The following is a 25,011-nucleotide window of genomic DNA, read 5'->3' as shown; positions in this document are numbered from 1 at the left end:
ATTGTCTGATCCGCAGGGCAGCGAGTTTCTCCAGTCCCTTTTTCAGGGCCCGGGGCCAGGGGAGGCTGTGGGCCTTTATTCCCCTTATTGGACACAAGGCTCTTTGTCTCACAACACACTGGCTCAGGTTTTAATAGAGACTTTTTAAATTCATCAATAAAAGCAGATAAACCTCGTGCTTCTGCAGAACAAACTTTTTAATATTTGGGAGTAAAAGGACAAGTTTTTTTCCCTCTGGGGAATTTATTATTAGTTTCAGGAAACAGCAACCACTTGTATTTATAAAGCACCTTTAATGTAGTAAAATATCCCAAGGCTCTTCACAGGAGCATTATAAAACAAAATTTGACATCGAGCCACATAAGGAGATATTCGGGCAGATGACCAAAAGCTTGGTCAAAGAAGTAGGTTTTAAGGAGCATCTTAAAGAAGGAGAGAGAGGCAGAGAGATGGAGAGGTTTAGGGAAGGAATTCCAGAGCTTAGGGCCCAGGCAACTGAAGGCACGGCCACCAATGCTGGAGCGATTAAAATCGGGGATGCTCAAGAGACCGGAATTAGAGGAGCGCAGATATCTCGGAAGGTTGTAGGGGCTGGAAGAGATTACAGAGATAGGGAGGGGCGAGGACACGGAGGGATTTGAAAACAAGGATGAGAATTCTAAGGATGAGACACTTGAGGAAAAGCAGGGAGTGTGGAAGGGTCAAGCCCTAATGGGACAGGGTCGCTAATTCTGTTCTGCTAGTTACTGGGACAGACTGTATCTCCCCCTCTCCTCCACATAGGGATTTGTGGTAGTTAAAGGGCCAGTGATTCTTCTTGTTCTGTGAGATTGTAATTAAAGAGACACTACTCTGAGATGGCTGCGAACTTTTAGTGCCGCCAGCCTTTCTAAAACATCTTCCTTTCTTTGAGGATCTGTGTGAACTCGCTGGTGACTCAGCAGGTTGGATGAACTCTGAAACCTGTTTGCACAGTCAGAACATTTAAAGGGTCTCTCATCGGTTCTGGGGCAGGAGGGTTCTGGTTAACAGTGATCACAATATCATTAGGTTTAAAGTAGTTATGGAAAGGGACAAAGAAAAATCAATGGTGAAAATACCCAGCTGGAAGAGAGCCAATTTCAGTGATTTGAGAAGAGATCGAGCACAGGTGGACTGGAAACAAAGATTGTCCAGGAAAACAGTGAATGACCAATGGCAGGCCTTCAAGGCTGAGATAGTTCGGGTACAAACCAAGCATATTCCCATAAGGAGGAAAGATGGGGCATCCAAAGCTAGAGCTCCCGATGACAAAGGATATCGAGGTTAAAATAAAACAGAAAAAGGAGGTTTACAACAAATGTCAGGTGCAGAATACAGTCAAAAACCAGGCAGAATACAGAGAGTGCGGGGGAAATTGAAACAGGATATAAGAAGGGCAAAGAGACAATATGAGAAAAGATTAGCAGGTAACATAAAAGAGAACCCAAAAATCTTCTATAAACATATGAAAAGTAAAAGGATAGTTAAAGGAATGGTGGGGCCGATTAGCGACCAAATAGGAGCTCATCATATGGAGGCAGAGGGCGTGGCTGAGGTACTGAATGAGTACTTAGCATCTGTCTTCACAAAAGAAGAGGATGAAGTTAATGTCGCAGTAGGGGAGGGGGAGTAGAGAAATTGGATAAAAATAGATAGAAAGGAGGTGCTCAATAGGTTGTCATCACTCAAAGTTAACAAGTCACCCGGTCCAGATGCGATGCATCCTAGATTGCTGAGGGAAGCTAGGGTGGAGATAGCAGAAGCTCTGACCACAATCTTTCAATCTCCCTCAGATATATGGGAGTGGTGCCAGAGGATGGAGGATTGCAAATGTTACAGCCTGTTTAAAAAAAGGGAGAGGGATAAACCTGGTAACTACAGGCCAATCAGTCTAATGTCAGTGGTGGGTGAACGACTAGAGACCATTGTCAAGTACAAAATTAATTCTCACTTGGAGAAGCATGGGTTAATAAGGGGCAGCCAGTATGGATTTGTTAAAGGTAAATCGTGTCTGACTAACCTGATTGAGTTCTTTGATGAAGTAACAGAGGGTTGATGAAGGTAGTGCAGCAGATGTTATATATACGGACTTTTAAAAGGCATTTGATAAAGTATCACACAAGAGACTTACTCAGGGAATAGAAGCACAGGGAATTAAAGGGCTGATGGTAGATTGGGTATATAATTGGCTAAGGGAGAGGAGGCAATGAGCAGTGCTGAGGGATGTTTTTCTGACTGGAGGGAAGTATGCAGTGGGTTCCCCCAGGGGTCAGGATTAGGACCATTGCTTTTCTTAGTTATATATAACTGACCTGGACTTGTGTATAGGTGTACAAGTTTGAAGTTTACGGATGATACAAAACTTGGCAACGTAGTAAATAGTGAGCTTAGTCGTAGCAGACTTCAGAAGGACAGAGACAGACTGTGAAATGAGCAGACACAAGGCAGATGAAATTAAATGAGGATAAGTGTGAAGCAGGCGGTTAAGAAGGCAAATGGTATGTTGGCCTTCATAGCGAGAGGATTTGAGTACAGGAGCAAGGAAGTCTTGCTGCAGTTTTACAGTTTTACAGGGCCTTGGTGAGACCATACCTTCAGTATTGTGTGCAGTTTTGGTTGCCTTATCTGAGGAAGGATGTTCTTGCCATGGAGAAAGTGCAGCGAAGATTCACCAGACTGATACCTGGGATGGCAGGAATGACGTTATGAGGAGAGATTGGGTCGTTTAGGCTTATATTCGCTAGAGTTTAGAATAATGAGAGGGGATCTCATTGAAACTTATAAAATTCTAACAGGGCTAGACTGACTAGATGCAGGAAGGATGTTCCCGATGGTCGGGGTGTCCAGAACCAGGGGTCACAGACTAAGGATAAGGGGTAAGCCATTTAGGACTGAGATGAGGAATTTCTTCACCCAGAGAGTGGTGAACCTGTGGAATTCTCTGCCACACAGGGCAGTTGAGGCCAGTTCATTAAATATATTCAAGAAGGAGTTGGATATATTTCTTGAGGCTAAAGGTATCAAGGGATATGGGGAGAAAGCAGGGAGAGGGTACTGAATTTGGATGATCAGCCATGATCTCATTAAATGGCGGAGCAGGCTCGAGGGGCCGAATGGCCTACTCCTGCTCCTATCTTCTATGTTTCTATGTTTAAGTGATACACTTTGGGAGAAACAACAGGGAGAGGCCGTATAATCTAAATGGGACTATTTTCAGGGGGTGCAAGAGCAGAGGGAACTGGGGGTCCATATTCACAAATCTTTGAAAGTACTACAGCAAGTTGGTGAGACGGTTCAGAAAGCATATGGGATACTTGGCTTTGTAAATAGGGCCATTGAATACAAAAACAAGGAAGTTACACTAAACCTTTACAAATCACTGGTTAGGAGCATAGGACAGGAGGAGGCCATTCAGCCCCTCGAGCCTGTTCCGTCATTCAATGAGATCATGGCTGATCTGCGACCTAACTCCATACACCTGACTTTGGCCCATATCCCTTAATACCTTTAGTTAACAAAAACCTATCAATCTCAGATTTAAAATTAACAATTGATCTCGCATCAATTGCCGTTTGCGGAAGAGAGTTCCAAACTTCTACCATCCTTTGTGTGTAGAAGTGTTTCCTAATTTCACTCCTGAAAGGTCTGGCTCTAATTTTTAGACTATGTCCCCAGTCCTAGAATCCCCAACCAGTGGATATAGTTTCTCTCTATCTACCCTATCTGTTCCCCTTAATATCCTGAAAACTTCGATCAGATCACACCTTAACCTTCTAAATTCCAGGGAATACAACCCTAATTTGTGTAATCTCTCCTCGTAACTTAACCCTTGAAGTCCGGGTATCATTCTGGTAAACCTACGCTGCACTCCCTCCAAGGCCAATATATCCTTCCTAAGGTGTTGTGCCCAGAACTGCTCACAGTACTCCAGGTGTGGTCTACCCAGGGTTTTGTACAGCTGCAGGGTTTTGGCCTCAGCTGGAGTCTTGTTTACAGTTCTGGGCACCACACTTTAGGAAGGATGTCAAGGCCTTGGAGAGGGTGCAGAGGAGGTTGACCAGGATGGTACAGGAAGCTTTCATTTAAACGGAGGTTAAATGTCCGGAACGCTCTATCCACCGGCAAAATTCAGGAGTCGGTTCAGATAAGTTTTTTTACTTTCCGTTGCTTTTTTTCTCCAGTCGTGGCTCGGCAAGCGTCTAGCTGAAGCTGTTGCTTAGCTACAGAGACACTTGCAAGCTGCGCCGACTGTTTTGAAGCTGTTGTTAAGCAACAGGGTTTGTTGCTTCAGACGGAGCTCAGAAGCTCTGTATGTTTTAACATTAGCGCTGGTTTCTCCAGCAGTGTTGATCGACTGGAACCAGCTCGGTCCCGTCAGTGCTGGATACCAGGAAGTTTCCTGTACCATGGATGAGGGACTTCAGTTATGTGGAGAGATTGGAGAAGCTGGGATTGTTCCCCTTAGAGCAGAGAAGGTTAAGAGGAGACCTAATAGAGGTGTTCAAAATGATGAGGGGTTTTGATCGAGCAAGTAGGGAGAAACTGTTCACTCTGGCAAGTGGGTCGGTAACCAAAGGTCACAGATTTAAAATAGTTGCTAAAAGAACTAGAGGGAAATGAGGAGAATTGTTTTCACACAGAGGGTTGCTAAGACCTGGAACGCCCCATCTGAAAGGATGCTGGAATCAGGTTCCACAGGAACTTTCAAACAGTAATTGGACATGTACTTAAAGAGGACCAGTTTGCAGAGTTCTGGGGATAAAGTTGGGGTTTGGGACTAAATTGGACAGCTCTTTCAAAGAGCCGGCACAGACACAATGGGTCGAATCACCTCCTTCTGTGCTGTTAGATTCTGTGATCAGTGTGAAGTCGCTGGTGTCTCTTAAGGCTCTTAGAGCTTTTAAAGCTCTTCCCACAGTCAGAACATTTAAAGGGTCTCTCGTCAGTGTGAACAAGCTGATGTGACAGCAGGGTGGATGACACAGTGAATCCCTTCCCACACTCAGAGCAGGTGAACGCCCTCTCACCGGTGTGAACTCGCTGATGTCTCTTCAGATCCCTGGCGCTTTTTAATCTCTTCCCACAGTCAGAACATTTAAAGGGGTTCTCTGCAGTGCGAACTCGCTGATGTGCCAGCAGGTTGGAGGACCGAGCGACTCCCTTCCCACACACGGAGCAGGTGAACGCCTTCTCTCCAGTGTGTAGGTGTTGATGTCGCTTTAACTCTCCGGAGCTTTTCTTCTTCTTCTTAGGCAGTCCCTGGGAACCGAGGATGACTTGCTTCCACATTAAAAATGAGTTCGCAGGTGACTGCTGAGTCCAGTGCGGGACCACAGTCTCTGTCACAGGTGGGGCAGACAGAGGTTGAAGGGGCGTGTGGGTGGGATGCTTGGGTTGACGTGCGCTCCTTGCGCTGCCTGCTCTTGGCTTCCGCTTGCTCCCGGCAAAGAGACTCGAGGTGTTCAGTGCCTTCCCAGATACTTCTCCACTTTGTGTGGTCTTGGGCCAGGGATTCCCAGGTGTCGGTGCGGATGTTACACTTTTTCAAGGAGACTTTGAGGGTGTCCTTGAAGCGTTTCATCTGCTTACCTGGGGCTCTCTTGCCGTGTCGGAGCTCCGAGTAGAGCGCTTGTTTTGGGAGTCTCGTATCGGGCATGCGGACAATGTGACCCGTCCATCGGAGCTGATTGAGCGTGGTCAAAGCTTCAATGCTGGGGATGTTGGCCTGAGCGAGAACACTGACGTTGGTGCACCTATCCTGCCAATGGATTTGCAGGATCTTGCGGAGGCAGCGTTGGTGGTACCTCTCCAGTGCTTTGAGGTGCCTGCTGTACATGGTCCATGTCTCTGAGGCATAAAGCAGGGCGGGTACCACTACTGCACTGTAGACCATGAGCTTAGTGCCGGGTTTGAGGTCCTGATCTTCAAACACTCTCTTCCTCAGGCTGCTCTGGCACACTGAAGGCGGTGTTGGACTTCGTCATCGACGTCTGCCCTTGTTGACAGTAGGCTCCCGAGGTATGGAAAATGGTCCACGTTGTCCAAGGCCTTGTCGTGGATTTTGATAATCGGGGGGCAGAACTGTGTGGTGGGGGCAGGTTGGTAGAGGATCTTTGTCTTCTGGATGTTTAGTATAAGGCCCATGCTCTCGTACGCTTCGGTGAAGGTGTTGACGATGGTTTGGAGTTTGACCTCCGAGTGAGTGCAGACGCAAGCGTCATCTGCATACTCTAATTCGACGACAGAGGATGGAACGATCTTGGATCTGGACTTGAGGCGACGGAGGTTCCCCGTTTGTTCTGTAGATCAGCTCCACTCTAGTGGGGAGCTTACTGAGGGTGAGATGAAGCATTGCAGCAAGGAAGATCGAGAAGAGCATTGGTGCGATGACACAGCCTTTCTTGACCCCGGTTCATACGTGAATTGGGTCTGTGGTGGAACCGTTGGTCAGGATCAGGCGGAGGATGGTGACAAACTTTTGAGGGCAGCCGAATTTGAGGACACTCCATAATCCCTCACGGTTGACAGTGTCGAAGGCCTTTGTGAGATCAAAGAATGTATAGCGGTTGGTGCTGTTCCCTGCATTTCTCTTGTAATTGATGCGCGGTGAAGATCATGTCCATTGTGCCCCTTAGTGGGCAGAATCCGCATTGTAACTCTGGGAGGAGCTCTTCGGCCACTGAGAGAAGGCGATTGAGGAGGATTCTTGCGATGACTTTCCCTGTGGCTGACAGCAGGGAAACTCCTCTGTGATTACCGCAATTGGACTTGTCACCTTTCTTGAGGATGGTCACAATTACGGCATCTCTGAGATCCCCTGGCATGCTCTCCTCCTTCCAGATAAGAGAAATGAGTTCATGAATTCGCGCCAGTAGTGCTTCTCTGCCATGCTTTAGTGCCTCGGCGGGGATTCCATCTGCTCCTGAGGCCTTGTTGTTCTTCAGTTGTCGGATGGCCTTTTCAACCTCATGCCAGACTGGGGTTGTACTGAGAAGGTGGTGGGTAGCATGCTGCGGGATGGAGTTGAGGACACTCGCGTCGAAGACAGAGTCGCGGTTAAGGAGATCTTCAAAGTGCTCCTTTCAGCGGGCACTGACTGCCTCTCTGTCCTTGATCAGTACCTCTCCGTTCTTGGCCCACAGTGGGGTCAGACCTTGGGTGCTTGGGCCGTAGATGGTCCTGACTGCGCTAAAGAATCCACGTGGTTGTCGGCTAGCTGCTGGATCACCTGCGCTTTCTCCACCCACCATCTGTTCTTTAGGTTGCGAGTTTTTTGTTGGACCTCGGCCTTCAGGCGTCTGTAGAGCTGCTTTCTTGCTCTCGAGTCTGTTGCTGTGTCCAGATCAGGAATGCCTTGCGCTTGCGGCTTATTAGCTCCTGGATCTCCTGGTCATTCTCGTCAAACCAGTCTTGGTGTTTCCTGGTCGAGTGACCGAGCGTCTCTTCACAGGTGCAGATTATGGAGGCCTTGAGTGCAGACCAGACGCTGTGGGCACTCTGTGTCTCTGCATCACTGGGAGTCATCAGGTTGTTTGTGAGGCGCAGGCTGAATAGGGCTTTCTTAGCGGGGTCTTTGAGTGCTCCAGCACTGATTTTCCTGCGGCATTGTTTCTGTTGCTGCCGCTGTTTTGGGGCTACGCTGATGGAGATGACAGAGCGGATTAGGTGGTGGTCTGTCCAGCAGTCATCAGCTCCTGTCATGACGCGGGTGATGCAGACGTCCTTGCGGTCCCTCGCTCGGACGATGACGTAGTCCAGCAGATGCCAGTGCTTGGAGCGAGGGTGCTGCCATAAAGCCTTGTACTTGTCTCTCTGACGGAACATGGTGTTGGTTATGACAAGGCCATGTTCTAATCATTTCGACAGGAGGAGGGTACCGTTGGAGTTGGCTTTCCCTAACCCCTCTCTGCCGATCACACCTCCCCGTGTGGTAGCTGGTGTGCAATGGCCACCCCACGTTAAAAGAATTCACACACAGGCATCTCCCACCCTTTAAAATGAAGTTCGGGACCTGGAACGTCAGCAGCCTCATGGACAACCCCAACAGTGACAGACCGGAACACCGTACTGCCATCGTTGCCCGGGAGCTCAGATGTTTCGACATTGACATCGCCGCCCTAAGTGAGACCCGGCGGGCAGGGGAAGGCCAGCTCAAGGAGCAAGGTGGTGGCTACACCTTCTTCTGGAAAGGCAAACCTAAAGAAGAACGCCGCCTCCATGGGGCAGGCTTCGCCATAAAAAATGAACCAGTTGGGCGTCTCAGAGACTCTCCTAGCGGTATAAACGAGCGCCTCATGACTCTTCGGCTCACCCTAGCCCGGAGCAAGTGTGCTACGGTCATCAGTGCGTACGCCCCAACACTGGAAGCCACAGATGAGACCAAAGAGGAATTCTACTCCAGCATTGAACAATCCCTGACCCGAGTCCCAACGGGCGACAAGCTGATCCTCCTTGGCAACTTTAACGCCCGGAGTTATTAAAGCTTTTCCCACAGTCAGAACATTTAAAGGGTCACTCATCAGTGTGAACTCGCTGGTGTGTCTGCAGGGTGGATGAATCAGTGAATCCCTTCCCACATTCGGGGCAGATGAATATCCTCTCCCCAGTGTGGAGGCGCTGGTGTCTCTGCAGGTTGGATGACTGAGTGAATCCCTTCCCACACTTGGAGCAGGTGAATGGCCTCTCCCCAGTGTGAACTCGCTGGTGTCGCTTGAGCTCCTGGGGGATATTAAAGCTCTTCCCACAGTCAGAACAGCTAAATGGTCTCTCCCCAGTGTGAACTCGCTGGTGTCGCTTCAGCTCCCCAAGGCTTTTAAAGCTCTTCCCACAGTCAGAACACTGAAATGGTCTCTCGTCAGTGTGAACTCGCTGGTGTGTTTGCAGGTGGGATGAACAAACAAATCCCTTTCCACACATGGAGCAGGTGAACGGACTGTCCCTGGTGCGACTGCACCATTGAACTTTCAATGCAGACGGGGAATTGAATCCTTTACCCGGTTTCTCCCCAGTGTGATGGTGCATGTGTCTTGCCAGGTCAGGCAATCGGCTGAATCCGCGTCCACACACCGAACACGTGTGCGGTTTGTCATCACTGCGATCGCTGCTTTCTCCTTCCATGTGCAAAGGCCGATGATATTCAGGTCCGGATGAATCGAGCGACTCTGTCAGATCTTGACGTGATGTTTGGTCTGAGCTTACCGCCTGTAACTGCTCCACTTCTATAACCCTGTAAATTGAGATCAGAAAAGGATCAGAGGCAAACTGTTGTTTAATTTTCCCCTTTCTGAACCTAGGGGCAGTGAAGCTGATTTTCAGGCCCCAGCTGCTGCACAGGTTGGTTGAAAGGATCAGCAGTAATGGCGACTGTAATACCCACAAGCCCCGGCGCTGCAGAAAGCGCTGTTGACTCTGAGTCCCGCGCTTGCACCTCATGGCCCCCGTGCTCTCCCTCCTGCTCCACAAATGCCCGTCCTGATCGGTCCAGAACGCGCATGCTCAGCGCGCAAAACCCCGCAGTTGGAACATCGGGCGCGCATGCGAAGCTGCAACATCTGGTACGCGTGCGCGGCTCAGGTGGGGGCGAGTCGGTGTTTCGCCTCAGCCGCCAGGGAGGTGCTTTACAGCCAATGAAGTGTAGTCACTGTTGTAATGTGGGAAAGAGCAGGGGAATTGCCCCTGGTGTCCAAGCAAATGTTTATCCCTCAATCAATGTAACAAAATGATAGATTATCTGGTCATTATCACATTGCTGTGCGCTATTTGACTGCCGCGTTTCCTACATTACAACAGTGACAACATTTCCAAAAAGTACTTCATGGGCTGTAAAGCACTTTGGGTCGTCCGGTGGTGGTGAAAGGCGCTATATAAATGCAAGTCTTTCTTTCTTCACTGGTCTCACCAGCGACCTCTTCTGGCTGATGGTTGATTGACAGACGATAGTCCGCGCATGCGCACGCGGGTCGGCGTTTTGTGCCGAGTCCTACACAGCGACACCTCCCGGTCACCAAGGGTAATAACCGCGCATGCACAGAGGAGACCAAGCCCGACCCCACTTGCGCATTCGGATCCTGCGCGGGGCATTCCGGAAAAGGCCTTGTGTCGGTTACAGAGTCGCGATCGGTGACGCAAAGTGAGTTTTCTCCGCTCCGAATTGGGTGGAGAATCGTGCGGGGTGGATCGGGAGAGAATAAAGAGAAATAGAAAAACCTGAGAGTCCGCGAGGCCCCGGTCCGAGCGCCATCACTTAGACGGTCTCGAGCTCTCTGCGGGGAGACGTCACCCGGGCCCGCGGCCTGATTGACGGGAGCTTCCGACCAATAGGGAGCGAACGGGGCGGGACTGGAGGAGCGAGCCGGCGGCGGGTCCTCCAACCAATCGGGGAGCCCGAGGGGCGGGACTAGCGCCGTCTGATTGTCTGATCCGCAGGGCAGCGAGTTTCTCCAGTCCCGTGTTCAGGGCCCGGGGCCAGGGGAGGCTGTGGGCCTTTATTCCCCTTATTGGACACAAGGCTCTTTGTCTCACAACACACTGGCTCAGGTTTTAATAGAGACTTTTTAAATTCATCAATAAAAGCAGATAAACCTCGTGCTTCTGTGGCACAAACTTTCTAATATTTTATAGAATCATAGAATGGTTACAGCACAGAAGGAGGCCATTCGGCCCGTCGAGCCCGTGCCGGCTCTCTGCAAGACCACTTCAGCGAGTCCCACTCCCCGCCCTTTCCCCGTAACGCTGCAAATTTCTTACTTCAGATACTTATGCAATTCCCTTTTGAAAGCCATGATTGAATCTGCCTCCACCACCCTTTCAGGCAGTGCATTCCAGATCCTAACCACTCACTGCATAAAAAAGTTTTTCCTCATGTCGCCTTTGATTCTTCTGCCAATCACCTTAAATCTGTGTCCTCTGGTTCTCAGTGGTTCTCAGAGGCAGTGACTAGTGGGGTACCGCAAGGATCGGTCCTAGGACCCCAGCTGTTCACAATATATATTAATGATCTGGACGAGGGAATTGGATGTAATATCTCCAAATTTGCAGACGACACAAAGCTGGGCGGGAGGGTAAGCTGCGAGGAGGATGTCAGGAAACTCCAGTACGATTTGGACAGGTTGGGTGATTGGGCAGAAACATGGCAAATGCACTATAATGTGGATAAATGTGAGGTTATCCACTTTGGTGGCAAAAACAGGAAGGCAGACTATTATTTGAATGGCAATAGATTGGGAGAAGGGGCAGTGCAAAGAGACCTGGGCGTCCTTGTGCACCAGTCGCTGAAGGTAAGCATGCAGGTGCAGCAGGCGGTTAAGAAGGCAAATGGTATGTTGGCCTTCGTAGCAAGAGGGTTCGAGTACAGGAACAAGGATGTCTTGCTACAGTTGTACAGGGCCTTGGTGAGACCGCACCTTGAGTATTGTGTGCAGTTTTGGTCACCTTAACTGAGGAAGGACGTTCTTGCCATGGAGGGAGTGCAGCGAAGATTCACCAGGCTGATACCTGGGATGGCAGGAATGACGTATGAGGAGAGATTGTGTCGATTGGGCTTATACTCACTGGAGTCTAGAAGATTGAGAGGGGATCTCATCGAAACCTATAAAATTCTGTCAGGTCTGGACAGACTAGATGCAGGAAGGATGTTTCTGATGGCCGGGGAGTCCAGCACCAGGGGTCATAGTCTAAGGATAAGGGGTAAGCCATTTAGGACTGAAATGAGGAGGAATTTCTTCACCAGAGAGTGGTGAACCTGTGGAATTCTCTGCCACAGAGGGCGGTGGAGGCCAGTTTATTAAATATATTCAAAAAAGAGTTGGATATATTTCTTGAGGCTGAAGGGATCAAGGGATATGGGGAAAAGGCAGGGACAGGGTACTGAATTTGGATGATCAGCCATGATCTCATTGAATGGCGGAGCAGGCTCAAAGGGCCGAATGGCCTACTCCTGCTCCTATCTTCTATGTTTCTATGTTTCTATGTTTCAACCAGTGTTTTATAAAAAGTATTAAAAGACCAGTGTTAGTGCAAGCAGGACGGAGTGCTAGCAGCAGAGAGTGCCTTTGAGAGTTTGGTCTCAGGATTAGCAGACATCGCGGAGGCGGAGCAGAGAGAGGCGAGGCCCAGTCGAGACAGCTGGGAGCAGCAGCGGGTGTCGAGTCGAGTCGGAGCAGCGAGCCGAGGCAGCCGGGAGCAGCAGCGGGTGTTGAGTTAAGTCGGAGCAGCGAGGCGAGACAGCCGGGAGCAGCAGCGGGTGTCGAGTCGAGCGGAGCAGCGAGGCGAGACAGCCGGGAGCAGCAGCGGGTGTCGAGTCGAGTCGGAGCAGCAAGGCGAGACAGCCGGGAGCAGCAGCGGGTGTCGAGTCGAGTCGGCGCAGCGAGGCGAGACAGCCGGGAGCAGCAGCGGGTGTCGAGTCGAGTCGGAGCAGCGAGGCGAGGCAGCCGGGAGCAGCAGCGGGTGTCGAGTCGAGTCGGAGCAGCGAGGCGAGGCAGCCGGGAGCAGCAGCGGGTGCGGAGTCGAGTCGGAGCAGCGAGGCGAGACAGCTGGGAGCAGCAGCGGGTGTCGAGTTGAGTCAGAGCAGCGAGGCGAGGCAGCCGGGAGCAGCAGCGGGTGTCGAGTCGAGTCGGAGCAGCGAGGCGAGGCAGCCGGGAGCAGCAGCGGGTGTCGAGTCGAGTTGGAGCAGCGAGGCGAGACAGCCGGGAGCAGCAGCGGGTGTCGAGTCGAGTCGGACCAGCGAGGTGAGGCAGCCGGGAGCAGCAGCGGGTGCTGAGTCGAGTCGGAGCAGCGAGGCAAGGCAGCCGGGAGCAGCAGCAGGTGTCGAGTCAAGTCGGAGCAGCGAGGCGAGACAGCCAGGAGCAGCAGTGGGTGTCAAGTCGAGTCGGAGCAGCGAGGCGAGACAGCCGGGAGCAGCAGCGGGTGTCGAGTCGGAGCAGCGAGCCGAGGCAGCCGGGAGCAGCAGCGGGTGTTGAGTCGAGTCGGAGCGGCGAGGTGAGGCAGCCGGGAGCAGCAGCGGGTGTCGAGTCGAGTCAGAGCAGCGAGGCGAGGCAGCCGGGAGCAGCAGCGGGTGTCGAGTCGAGTCGGAGCAGCGAGGTGCGGCAGCCGGGAGCAGCAGCGGGTGTCGAGTCGAGTCAGAGCAGCGAGTCGAGACAGCCGGGAGCAGCAGCGGGTGTCGAGTCGAGTCGGAGCGGCGAGGCGAGGCAGCCGGGAGCAGCAGCGGGTGTCGAGTCGGAGCGGCGAGGCGAGGCAGCCGGGAGCAGCAGCGGGTGTCGAGTCGGAGCAGCGAGGCGAGACAGCCGGGAGCAGCAGCGGGTGTCGAGTCGAGTCGGAGCGGCAAGGCGAGACAGCCGGGAGCAGCAGCCGGTGTCGAGTCGAGTCGGAGCGGCGAGGCGAGACAGCTGGGAGCAGCAGCGGGTGTCGAGTCGAGTTGGAGTGGCGAGGCGAGACAGCCGGGAGCAGCAGCGGGTGTCGAGTCGAGTTGGAGCGGCGAGGCGAGACAGCCGGGAGCAGCAGCGGGTGTCGAGTCGGAGCGGTGAGGCGAGGCAGCCGGGAGCAGCAGCGGGTGTCGAGTCGGAGCGGCGAGGCGAGACAGCCGGGAGCAGCAGCGGGTGTCGAGTCGAGTCGGAGCGGCGAGGCGAGGCAGCCTAAACAGGCTCCACAGGCAACATTCCAAGGGGAGGTCAGAATTCAAAAGTGACATCACAGCCAAGCTGGTAGGTGATTGGCTGGTTGGTGAGTACTTTTCCTTCCCTTTTAAACATTTATAAGTTGGTAAGTTCAATTAAATAGAGGTGTGATATTCATCATCTAGAATCGGGGCAGAGGGCATTTAAAAATAATAATAATAAATTTAATTAATTACATAGAATGGCAGAGCAGGTGATGTGTTACTGCTGCAATATGTGGGAGCTGGTGGACACCATTGATGTTCACAGTGATCACATTTGCAGTAAGTGTTGGCTGCTCGAGGAACTCCGGCTCCGTGTTGATGAGCTGGAGTCCGAGCTTCAAACACTGCGACACATCAGGGAGGGGGAGAGTTACCTGGACTCTGTGTTCCAGGAAGTAGTCACACCAATTAGATTAACTAATTCAGATGTATTCCGTGGTCAGGGACAGGAGGGTGTGACAATGAGTGAGGCAGGTACGGGGATCCAGGAGGTAGTGTTGGAGGAGCCGCAGCCCTTGCTCTTGTCCAACAGGTTCGAGGCTCTTACTCCCTGTGGGGACGGGAACGGGGACTGCAGGGCGGATGAGCAACCTGGCCACAGCACCATGGAGCGGGGGGCCATTCAAGTCGGGGGAGGAAAAAGAAATGTTGTAGTGGTAGGGGACAGTATCATTAGGGGGATAGATAGGGTTCTTTGCAGCCGAGAGCGAAAGTCCCGAAGGCTGTGTTGCCTTCCCGGTGCCAGGGTTAAGGACATCTCCTCTGGGCTGGAGAGAAACTTGGAGTGGGAGGGGGAGGATCCAGTTGTCATGGTCCATGTTGGTACCAACGACATAGATAGGACAAGGAAAGAGGTTCTGCTGAGGGAGTATGAGCGGCTAGGGGACAAATTAAAAAACAGAACCTCGAGGGTAATAATCTCTGGACTATTACCTGAGCCACGAGCAAATTTGGCTAGGGTAAATAAAATCAGAGAGTAAAATGTGTGGCTCAAAGACTGGTGTGGGAGAAATGGGTTTTGCTTCTTGGGACACTGGCACCAGCACTGGGACAGGAGAGAGCTGTTCCGTTAGGACGGGCTTCACTTGGCCAGTGCTGGGACTAGAATCCTGGTGAATTGAATAACTAGGGCTGTAGAGAGGGCTTTAAACTAATTAGTGGGGGGGAGGTTTCAAGAGAGCAAAAAATAAAAATGTCAGTGGAGAAGGCAATAGAGCAAGGTAGCAGTGGGGGAATTAAAAACCAGAACGTGTCAGGAATGGACAGAATGTATAAAGATAAAGGTAAAGTAGTAAAGGGGGTAAAAGCATAAATAAGTTGTTACAAAACACATTTAAAAGTTCTTTATCTGAATGCACGCAGCATTCGTAACAAAATAGACGAGTTGACGGTACAAATAACTACACATGGGTATGATCTGGTGGCCATTACAGAAACATGGCTGCAAGGTGACCATGACTGGGAACTAAACATCCAGGGGTATTTGACAATTAGGAAGGACAGACAGAAAGGAAAGGGAGGTGGGGTGGCTATGTTAATAAAGGATGGAATCACTGCAATAGTGAGAAATGATATTGGGTCAAAGGATCAGGATAGTGATACAGTTTGGGGGGAGATAAGGAATAATAAGGGGGAAAATTCACGAGTGGGCGTAGTCTAAACGCCTCCTAACAGTTGCAACTCTGTTGGTCGGAGTATAAATCAGGAAATAGTTGGGGCTTGTAATAAGGGAACAGCTATAATCATGGGGGATTTTAACTTTCATATTGACTGGACAAATCAAATTGGGCAGAGCAGCCTTGAGGAAGAGTTCATAGAGTGCATTAGGGACGGGTTCCTTGAGCAGTATGTTACTGAACCAACCAGGGGGCAGGCAATCTTAGATCTGGTCCTGTGTAATGAGACAGGATTAATAAAAAATGTCCTAATAAAGGATCCCCTTGGAATGAGTGACCAAACATGGTTGAATTCCAAATTCAGTTGGAGGGTGAGAGAGTTGGATCTCAAACCAGCGTACTAAGCTTAAATAAAGGAGACTGTGAAGGTATGAGAGCAGAGTTGACTAAAGTGGACTGGGAAAATAGATTAAAGTGTAAGACAGTACATGAGCAGTGGTGTACATTCAAGGAGATATTTCACAACTTTCAAGAAAAATATATTCCACTGAGGAAAAAGGGGCATAAAAGAAAAGACAGCCATCCGTGCCTAAGTAAAGTAATAAAGGATAGTATCCGACTGAAAACAGGGGCATATAAAGTAGCCAAATCTAGTGGGAGGATAGAAGATTGGGAAGCATTTAAAAGCCAGCAAAGAATAACTAAAAGATTAATTAAGAAAGGGAAGATAGATTATGAAAGTAAACTAGCAAAAAATATAAAAACAGACAGCAAGAGTTTCTACAGTTATATAAAAAGAAAAAGGGTGGCTAAAGTGAATGTTGGTCCCTTAGAGGACGAGACCGGGAAATTAGTGGTGGGGAACATGGAGATGGCAAAAACGCTGAACAAATATTTTGTATCAGTCTTTACAGTAGAGGACACTAAAAATATCCCAACACTGGACAAACAGGGGGCTATAGTGGGGGAGGAGCTAAACACGATTAAAATCACTAAGGAGGTGGTACTCGGTAAGATAATGGGACTAAAGGCGGATAAATCCCCTGGACCTGATGGCTTACATCCTAGGGTCTTGAGAGAAGTCGCGGTAGGGATTGCGGATGCATTAGTGGTAATTTTCCAAAGCTCCCTGGATTCAGGAAAGGTCCCAGCAGATTGGAAAACTGCTAATGTAACACCCTTATTTAAAAAGGGAAGTAGACAAAAGGCTGGAAACTAAAGACCAGTTAGCCTAACATCTGTGGTTGGTAAAATGTTGGAGTCCATTATTAAGAAAGCAGTAACAGGACATTTGGATAAGCATAATTTAATCGTACAGAATCAGCATGGTTTTATGAAAGGGAAGTCATGTTTGACAAATTTGCTCGAATTCTTTGAGGACGTAACAAACAGGGTGGATAAAGGGGAACCAGTGGATGTGGTGTATTTGGACTTCCAAAAGGCATTTGACAAGGTGCTGCACAAAAGATTACTGCACAAGGTAAAAAATCACAGGATTGGGGGTAATATACTGGCATGGGTGGAAGATTGGCTATCTAACAGAAAACAGAGAGTTGGGATAAATGGTTCATTCTCAGACCGGCAATCAGTAGCTGGTGGTGTTCTGCAGGGGTCAGTGCTGGGTCCCCAACTCTTTACAATCTATATTAACGATTTGGAGGAGGGGACCGAGTGTAACATATCAAAGTTTGCAGATGATACAAAGATGGGAAGGAAAGTAGTGAGTGAGGAGGACATAAAAAACCTGCAAAGGGACATAGACAGGCTAAGTAAGTGGGCAGAGATTTGGCAGATGGAATACAATACTGGAAAGTGTGAGGTTATGCACTTTGGCAGGAAAAATCATAGAGCAAGTTATTATCTTAATGGCAAGAAACTGGAAAGTACTGTAGTACAAAGGGATCTGGGGGTCCTGGTGCACGAAACTCAAAACATTAGTATGCAGGTGCAGCAAGTGATCAAGAAGGCCAATGGAATGTTGGCTTTTATTGCTAGGGGGATAGAATATAAAAACAGTGAGGTATTGTTGCAGTTGTACAAGGTATTGGTGAGACCGCACCTGGAATACTGCATATAGTTTTCGTGTCCATACTTAAGAAAAGACATACTTGCTCTCGAGTCAGTGCAAAGAAGGTTCACTCGGTTAATCCCGGGGATGAGGGGGTGGACATATGAGGAGAGGTTGAGTAGACTGGGACTCTACTCATTGGAGTTCAGAAGAATGAGAGGCGATCTTATTGAAACATATAAGATTGTGAAGGGGTTTGATCGGGTGGATGCGGTGAGGATGTTCCCGATGATGGGTGAAACTAGAACTAGGGGGCATAGTCTTAGAATAAGGGGCTGCTCTTTCAAAACTGAGATGAGGAGAAACTTCTTCACTCAGAGGATGGTAGGTTTGTGGAATTTGCTGCCCCAGAAAGCTGTGGAAGCTACATCATTAAATAAATTTAAAACAGAAATAGACAGTTTCTTAGAAGTAAAGGGAATTAGGGGTTACGGGGAGCGGGCAGGAAATTGGACATGAGTCTAGGTTCGGAACAGTCATGGCCCTGTGGGTAGCGGAGTGGGCCCAGGGGCCGTGTAGCCTGGTTGTGCTCCTACTTCTTGTGTTCTAATTCTATGTTAGATTTCAGGAGATGGTTCTATTCCTGTTCCTGGCTGGGGTGGAGATCACCTTTTACAGAAGGTAAGTACTGTAGAAAATATAGGGACAGTGATCTCCTGAACGAGTTTCGATTGCCTAGATGGGTCGGAGATGAAATTCCCAGATTTTTTCCCCCAAATTGGCCATTGGGTTTTTTATCTGGTTTTTCACCTCTCCCAGGCGATCACATGGGTTCAGGTGGGATGTAGAGTGATAGTAGATTTGAGGTTAGGATCAGATCAGCCATGATCTTATTGAATGGTGGAGCAGGCTCGAGGGGCCGATTGGCCTACTCCTGCTCCTATTTCTTATGTTCTTATGTTCTTGTGTCTCTCTAACAGCCCCTTCCCTTTCCCCGGTGATCATAAACAGCATCTCTCAGGATCCCTTCAAACATCTTCCCTGTGATCGAGGTCACACTGATGGGCCTGTAGTTCCCTGGCTCTGATTTGTCCTCGATTTGGAAAATGGGAGCGAGGTGAGCTACCTTCCAATCTCAGGGAACAATCCCTGACTCTATGGAACTGTTGATGATACAGGCAAGGGGCTCACAGAGCACCGTCCCATCTCTTTAAACACCCTTCAGAAGGGTCAGTGGTGGAGTTCCGAAGTTGGAGTGATCCCAGAGTAACTGTCGGGATCGCACCCCCATGGATGTTCCGGGTCTTGTATTTTTATTTATCCTGGTGTCTAACACACACACATCAATAAAACCGGGAATTCCTGGAAACACACTGCAGGTTTATCTGGAGATCAAATGCCTGTTGTATGATTGTACCAGCAGTTAACAGGCTCCTGTGAACTCCTCCGTCTGCTATTTTAATACAGACTTTAACCAACTTACTTTAATCGAGTTGATGCCTGCCTTAAAATGGTAGAATCAGAACTGTCAGATAAACACTTTAAACCTTCACAGAATAATTCCATATTTAGACTGGAAACTTAAACCTGCTGTTTGTCTTTCAGTCAGGAACAGATCGCAGTTTTACACCAATCTCTGATTTGACAGCATGTTCCCAGCATTCACCGTTGTTCTTCCTGACTCTAAACACAGTTGTAAAGGAGCCTTCAGTTCCGTGCCTAGGAGCTCTGAACCATGGAAGAGAGCGGCTGGGACACATTTCTTACACGCCTCAAGATTAACCCACACGGAGACTTTGCTGTCAGTGAAGAGAGACGAGAAAGACCAAAGTGCCGTTTGCCCCTCTCAGTGTGGCCCTGAAGGACTGTGTCCAGTGTTTGGTTCACTGTCACTTCTCTTCCAGGAATGCCCACCTTGAAGAAGTTCTGCTCTTCTCTTTGACGGGATTTCCGTTTGTCTCTTCAACCTTGTTCATCGTCATTGCTTTCAGTTTCCCTTCTCGTGTTTGATCAGGTATCTGCCAAGACTCAGTTTCACAGCCACATCTCTTTCCTCAGCAACTGTCTCCGGTTCCGACTTATTCCACGTGGATTCCAACTAAACTTCCACCCTTTGTGTTTCAGATCCACCCAGGATTACAAATATCTGCAAGATATTCATCGTTCCTCGAACTACTGCTCTCGCTGCATCGAGATCCACCCTCAATGCCATGCGGCGCCACATGAACACTCTCGACCTCTCTGTTCAGCAGCACCCACACACACTATCTCAAAGCTATCTGGGTCCACAGTTCCATTTCATCCGACACTTCAACAAAAACTTTTTTTCTTCCTTTCTGATGTCAAGGATCGCAAGCTTCATCAACTCTTGGACACCAATGCCCCTCCGGAACCTTCTTCTCCTTCACGTTCCTCTGACCCCCCCTTCTCCCAATCTCACCCCCTGCCGTGTTTTCACTATCCCCTCTGATCTTTCCCTCTCTGACCCCGAACGATCAGTCCTCAGCAAAGGCCTGAGCTACATCCCCTTACGCCCCCACCTCAATGAATTTCGAGCTCGGCATGATGCTGAACTCTTTTTCCGCTGCCTTCGCCTCCGTGCCCACTTCTCTGGCCAGGAGTCTTCCCCCCGCATGGCTGACCCTTTCTCCCACTTTCAGAATTCTCGTTCTACCTGGACCCCTCCCCCTGGCCTCTTACCCTCTCTAGATCTTTTCATCGCTAACTGCCACCGCGACATCGGCCATCTCCATTTCTCTGCCCCCCTCACTCACTCCAACCCACCTCCCTCTGAACTTGCAGCATTCCATTCTCTCAGATCCAACCCGACATTGTCATTAAACCTGCTGACAAGGGTGGTGCTGTTGTTGTTTGGCGAACCGACCTCTACCTAGCGGAAGTTGAACGCCAACTCTCCGACACCTCCTCCTACCTTCACCTGGACTATGACCCCACTACCGAACATCAAGCCACAGTTTCCAAGACTGTCACTGACCTCATCTCCTCTGGAGATCTTCCCCCCCACGGCCGCCAACCTCATAGTTACCCAACCCCGCACAGCCCGCTTCTACCTCCTTCCCAAGGTCCACAAACAGGACTGCCCTGGCAGACCCATCGTTTCAGCCTGTTCTTGCCCCACGGAACTTATCTCTTCCCATCTCGACTCTATCTTTTCTCCCCTTGTCCAGTCTCTTCCCACCTACATCCGCGACTCTTCAGACGCCCTCCGCCACTTTGCTTCCAGTTTCCTGGCCCCAAACGCCTCCTTTTCACCATGGACATACAATCCCTCTACACCTCCATCCCCCACCAGGATGGCCTGAGGGCGCTCCGCTTCTTCCTTGAACAGAGGCCCGACCAGTCCCCATCCACCACCACCCTCCTCCGCTGGCTGAACTTGTTCTCACATTGAACAACTTCTCCTTTGACTCCACTTATTTCCTCCAAATCAAAGGTGTTGCTATGGGTACTCGCATGGGTCATAGCTATGCCTGCCTTTTCGTGGGATATGTGGAACACTCTTTGTTCCAGTCCTACTCGGGTCCCCTCCCTCACCTCTTTTTATGGTACATTGATGACTGTATCGGTGCCGGTTCCTGCTCTCACCCTGAACTAGACAATTTCATTCAATTTGCCTCCAATTTCCACCCTTCCCTCACCTTCACATGATCCATCTCTGAATCTTCCCTTCCCTTCCTCGACTTCTCTGTCTCCATCTCTGGGAATAGGTTATTGACTACACATTCACTACAAGCCCACTGACTCCCACAGCTACCTGGAGGACTACACTTCCTCCCACCCCGCCTCCTGTAAGTACTCTATTCCATTCTCCCAGTTTCTCCATCTCCGCCGCATCTGCTCCGATGATGCCACCTTCCACACCAGTGCTTCCGACATGTCTTCCTTTTTCCTCAACCAAGGATTTCCCTCTACCATGGTTGACATGGCCCTCGACCGGGTCCGTTCTATCTCCCGCACTTCTGCCCTCACCCCTGCCCCTCCCTCCCGGAACCACAATAGGGTTCCCCTTGTCCTCACCTTTCACCCCACCAGACTCCACATTCAACGGATCATCCTCCACCATTTCCGCCACCTCCAAAGTGATCCCACCACCAAATGCATCTTCCCCTCCCCTCCCCTTTCAGCATTCCGTAGGGACTGCTCCCTCCGAGACACCCTAGTCCACTCCTCTATCACCCCCAGCACCCCTTCCCCTTCGCCTGGCACCTTCCCGTGCAAGCGCAGGAGATGCAACACCTGCCCTTATACTTCCCCCCTTCCCACTGTCCAGGGCCCCAAACACCCCTTCCAGGTGAAACAGTGATTTACTTGTACTTCTCGCAATCTAGTATACTGTATTCGCTGCACATGATATGGTCTCTTCTACATTGGGGAGACCAAACGCAGATTGTGTGACCGCTTTGCGGAACACCTCCATTCAGTCCGTAAGGGTGACCCCGAGCTTCCGGTCGCCTGTCACTTTAATTCACCGCCCCATTCCCCCTCAGACCTCACCGCACTCGGGCTCTTGCATTGTTCCATGGAAACCCAGCGTAAACTCGAGGAACAGCACCTCATCTTCCGATTAGGCACTTTACAGCCTTCCGGATTAATATCGAGTTCAACAATTTCAGATCATAACCTCGGCCCCTATTACATTTTTATATATATTTTTTATCCACACCTCTGTTTTGTGCTCTTCCGCCTTTTTTCTGTCTCCCACATGGCAGCTGTCTCCCATTCTGCCAGAACATCTCACACCTAATCTAGAGCCGTCTTTTGTCTCCACTAGTCCGATCACCATCTCGTCTGGTTTTGAATACCTCTTAATGTCTCTTCACTTCTCTTTTGTTCTTTCATCCCCATTTCCCAGCCCCCAAACTGGCCTTTTAATCGGTTTCATTTCCTGTGTTTTTTCAGTCCTGACGAAGGGTTTCGACCTGAAATGTTGACTCTATTTCTCTCTCTCCACGGATGTTGCCTGGCCTGCTGTGTTTTTCCAGCATTTTCTGTTGTTTCTCCAGTCCCTTGTTCAGGGCCCGGGGCCAGGGGAGGTTGTGGGCCTTTGTTCCCCTTATTGGACACAAGGCTCTTTGTCTCACAACACACTGGCTCAGATTTTACTATAGGCTTTTAAAATTCATGAATAAAAGCAGATAAACCTGGATGCTTCTGTAGAACAAACTTTTTAATATTTGGGAGTAAAAGTACAAGTTTCTTTCCCTCTGGGGAATTTATTATTAGATTCAGGAAACAACAACAACCACTTGTATTTATAAAGCACCTTTAATGTAGTAAAACATCCCAAGGCTCTTCACAGGATCATTATAAAACAAAATTTGACACCGAGCCATATAAGGAGATATTCAGGTAGATGACCAAAAGCTTGGTCAAAGAAGTAGGTTTTAAGGAGCATCTTAAAGAAGGAGAGAGAGGTAGAGAGATGGAGAGGTTTATGGAAGGAATTCCAGAGTTTAGGGCCCAGGCAACTGAAGGCACGGCCACCAATGGTGGAGCGATTAAAATCGGGGATGCTCAAGAGGCCGGAATTAGAGGAGCACAAATATCTTGGGGGGGTTGTGGGGCTGGAAGAGATTACAGAGATAGGGAGGGGCGAGGCCACGGAGGGATTTGAAAACAAGGATGAGAATTTTAAGGATGAGACACTTGGGGAAAAGCAGGGAGTGGGGAAGGGTCAAGCCCTTATGGGACAGGGTCGTTAATTCTGTTCTGCGACAGTTACTGGGACAGACCGTATCTCCCCCTCTCCTCCACACTGGGATTTGTGGTAGTTAAAGGGACAGTGATTTTCCTTGTTCTGTGAGATTGTAATTAAAGGGTCACTACTCTGAGATGGCTGCGAACTTTTAGTGTCGCCACCCTTTCTAAAACATCTTCATTTTTTTGAAGATCTGTGTGAACTCGCTGGTGACTCAGCAGGTTGGATGAACTCTGAAACCTCTTTGCACAGTCAGAACATTTAAAGGGTCTCTCATTGGTTCTGGGACAGGAGGGATCTGGTTAACAGTGGTCGCAATATCATTAGGTTTAAAGTAGTTATGGAAAGGGACAAAGAAAAATCAACGGTGAAAATACCCAGCTGGAAGAGAGCCAATTTCAGTGATTTGAGAAGGGATCGAGCTCAGGTGGACTGGAAACAAAGATTGTCCAGGAAAACAGTGACTGACCAATGGCAGGCCTTCAAGGCTGAGATATTTCGGGTGCAAACCAAGCATATTCCCATAAGGAGGAAAGATGGGGCATCCAAAGCTAGAGCTCCCTGGATGAGAAAGGATAGAGAGGTTAAAATAAAACAGGAAAAGGAGGTTTACAACAAATGTCAGGTATAGAATACAGTCAAAAACCAGGCAGAATAAAGAGAGTGCGGGGGGGAAACGTAACAGAATATAAGAAGGGCAGAGAGACAATATGAGAAAAGATTAGCGGGTAACATAAAAGAGAACCTAAAAATCTTCTATAAACATATGAAAAGTAAAACGATAGTTAAAGGAATGGTGGGGCCGATTAGGGACCAAATAGGAGCTCATCATACCGAGGCAGAGGGCGTGGCTGAGGTACTGAATGAGTACTTAGCATCTGTCTTCACAAAAGAAGAGGATGAAGTTAATGTCGCAGTAGAGGAGGGGAGAGTAGAGAAATTGGATAAAAATAGATAGAAAGGAGGTGCTCAATAGGTTGTCATCACTCAAAGTTAACAAGTCACCCGGTCCCAATGGGATGCATCCTAGATTGCTGAGGGAAGCTAGGGTGGAGATAGCAGAGGCTCCGACCACAATCTTTCTATCTCCCTCAGATATATGGGAGTGGTGCCAGAGGACTGGAGGATTGCAAATGTTACACCCCTGTTCAAAAAAGGGGAGAGGGATAAACCTGGTAACTACAGGCCAATCAGTCTAATGTCAGTGATGGGTGAATGACTAGAGACCATTGTCAAGGACAAAATTAATTCTCACTTGGAGAAGCATGGGTTAATAAGGGGCAGCCAGTATGGATTTGTTAAAGGTAAATCGTGTCTGACTAACCTGATTGAGTTCTTTGATGAAGTAACAGAGGGTTGATGAAGGTAGTGCAGCAGATGTATATATGGACTTTTAAAAGGCATTTGATAAAGTACCACACAAGAGACTTACTCGGAAATTAGAAGCACAGGGAATTAAAGGGCTGATGGTAATTTGGGTATATAATTGGCTAAGGGAGAGGAGACAGTGAGCAGTGCTGAGGGATATTTTTCTGACTGGAGGGAAGTATGCAGTGGGTTCCCACAGGGGTCGTCATTAGGACCACTGCTTTTCTTGTTATATATAACTGACCTGGACTTGGGTATAGGTGTACAATTTCAAAGCTTACGGATGATACAAAACTTGGCAACGTAGTAAATAGTGAGCATAGTAGTAGCAGACCTCAGGAGGACAGAGACAGACTGTGAAATGAGCAGGCACAAGGCAGATGAAATTAAATGAGGATAAGTGTGAATTGATGCACTTTGGGAGAAACAACAGGGAGAGGACGTATAATCTAAATAGGACTATTTTGAGGGGGTGCAAGAGCAGAGGGACCTGGGGGTGCATATTCACAAATCTTTGAAAGTGCCACGGCAAGTTGGTGAGGCGGTTCAGAAAGCGTATGGGATACTTGGCTTTGTAAATATGGCCATTGAATACAAAAACAAGGAAGTTACACTAAACCTTTAC

At 49.3% G+C, this 25,011-nt stretch overlaps 1 protein-coding gene and 1 pseudogene across 1 annotated transcript; both read right to left on the bottom strand.

Annotated features, from left to right (window-relative positions):
• Positions 1–220: 220 nt before the first annotated feature.
• LOC147118673 (uncharacterized) overlaps positions 221–25,011 on the bottom strand; it is a 55,779-nt pseudogene continuing 30,988 nt past the window's right edge.
• On the bottom strand, positions 8,532–9,229 carry LOC147118675 (uncharacterized). The gene has a single exon (XM_085984539.1). It carries the CDS (start codon positions 9,136–9,138, stop codon positions 8,533–8,535), a length of 606 nt encoding a protein of 201 aa, XP_085840665.1. The 5' UTR covers positions 9,139–9,229; the 3' UTR covers position 8,532.

The sequence above is a fragment of the Somniosus microcephalus genome, chromosome 4 (assembly GCF_052327205.1).
Source record: "Somniosus microcephalus isolate GS21.2 chromosome 4, FLI_Smic_1.0, whole genome shotgun sequence".
NCBI classification, from domain to species: Eukaryota; Metazoa; Chordata; class Chondrichthyes; order Squaliformes; family Somniosidae; genus Somniosus; species Somniosus microcephalus.
Note: the sequence above shows the minus strand (reverse complement) of the source record. Positions and strands in the feature narration are given on the sequence as shown.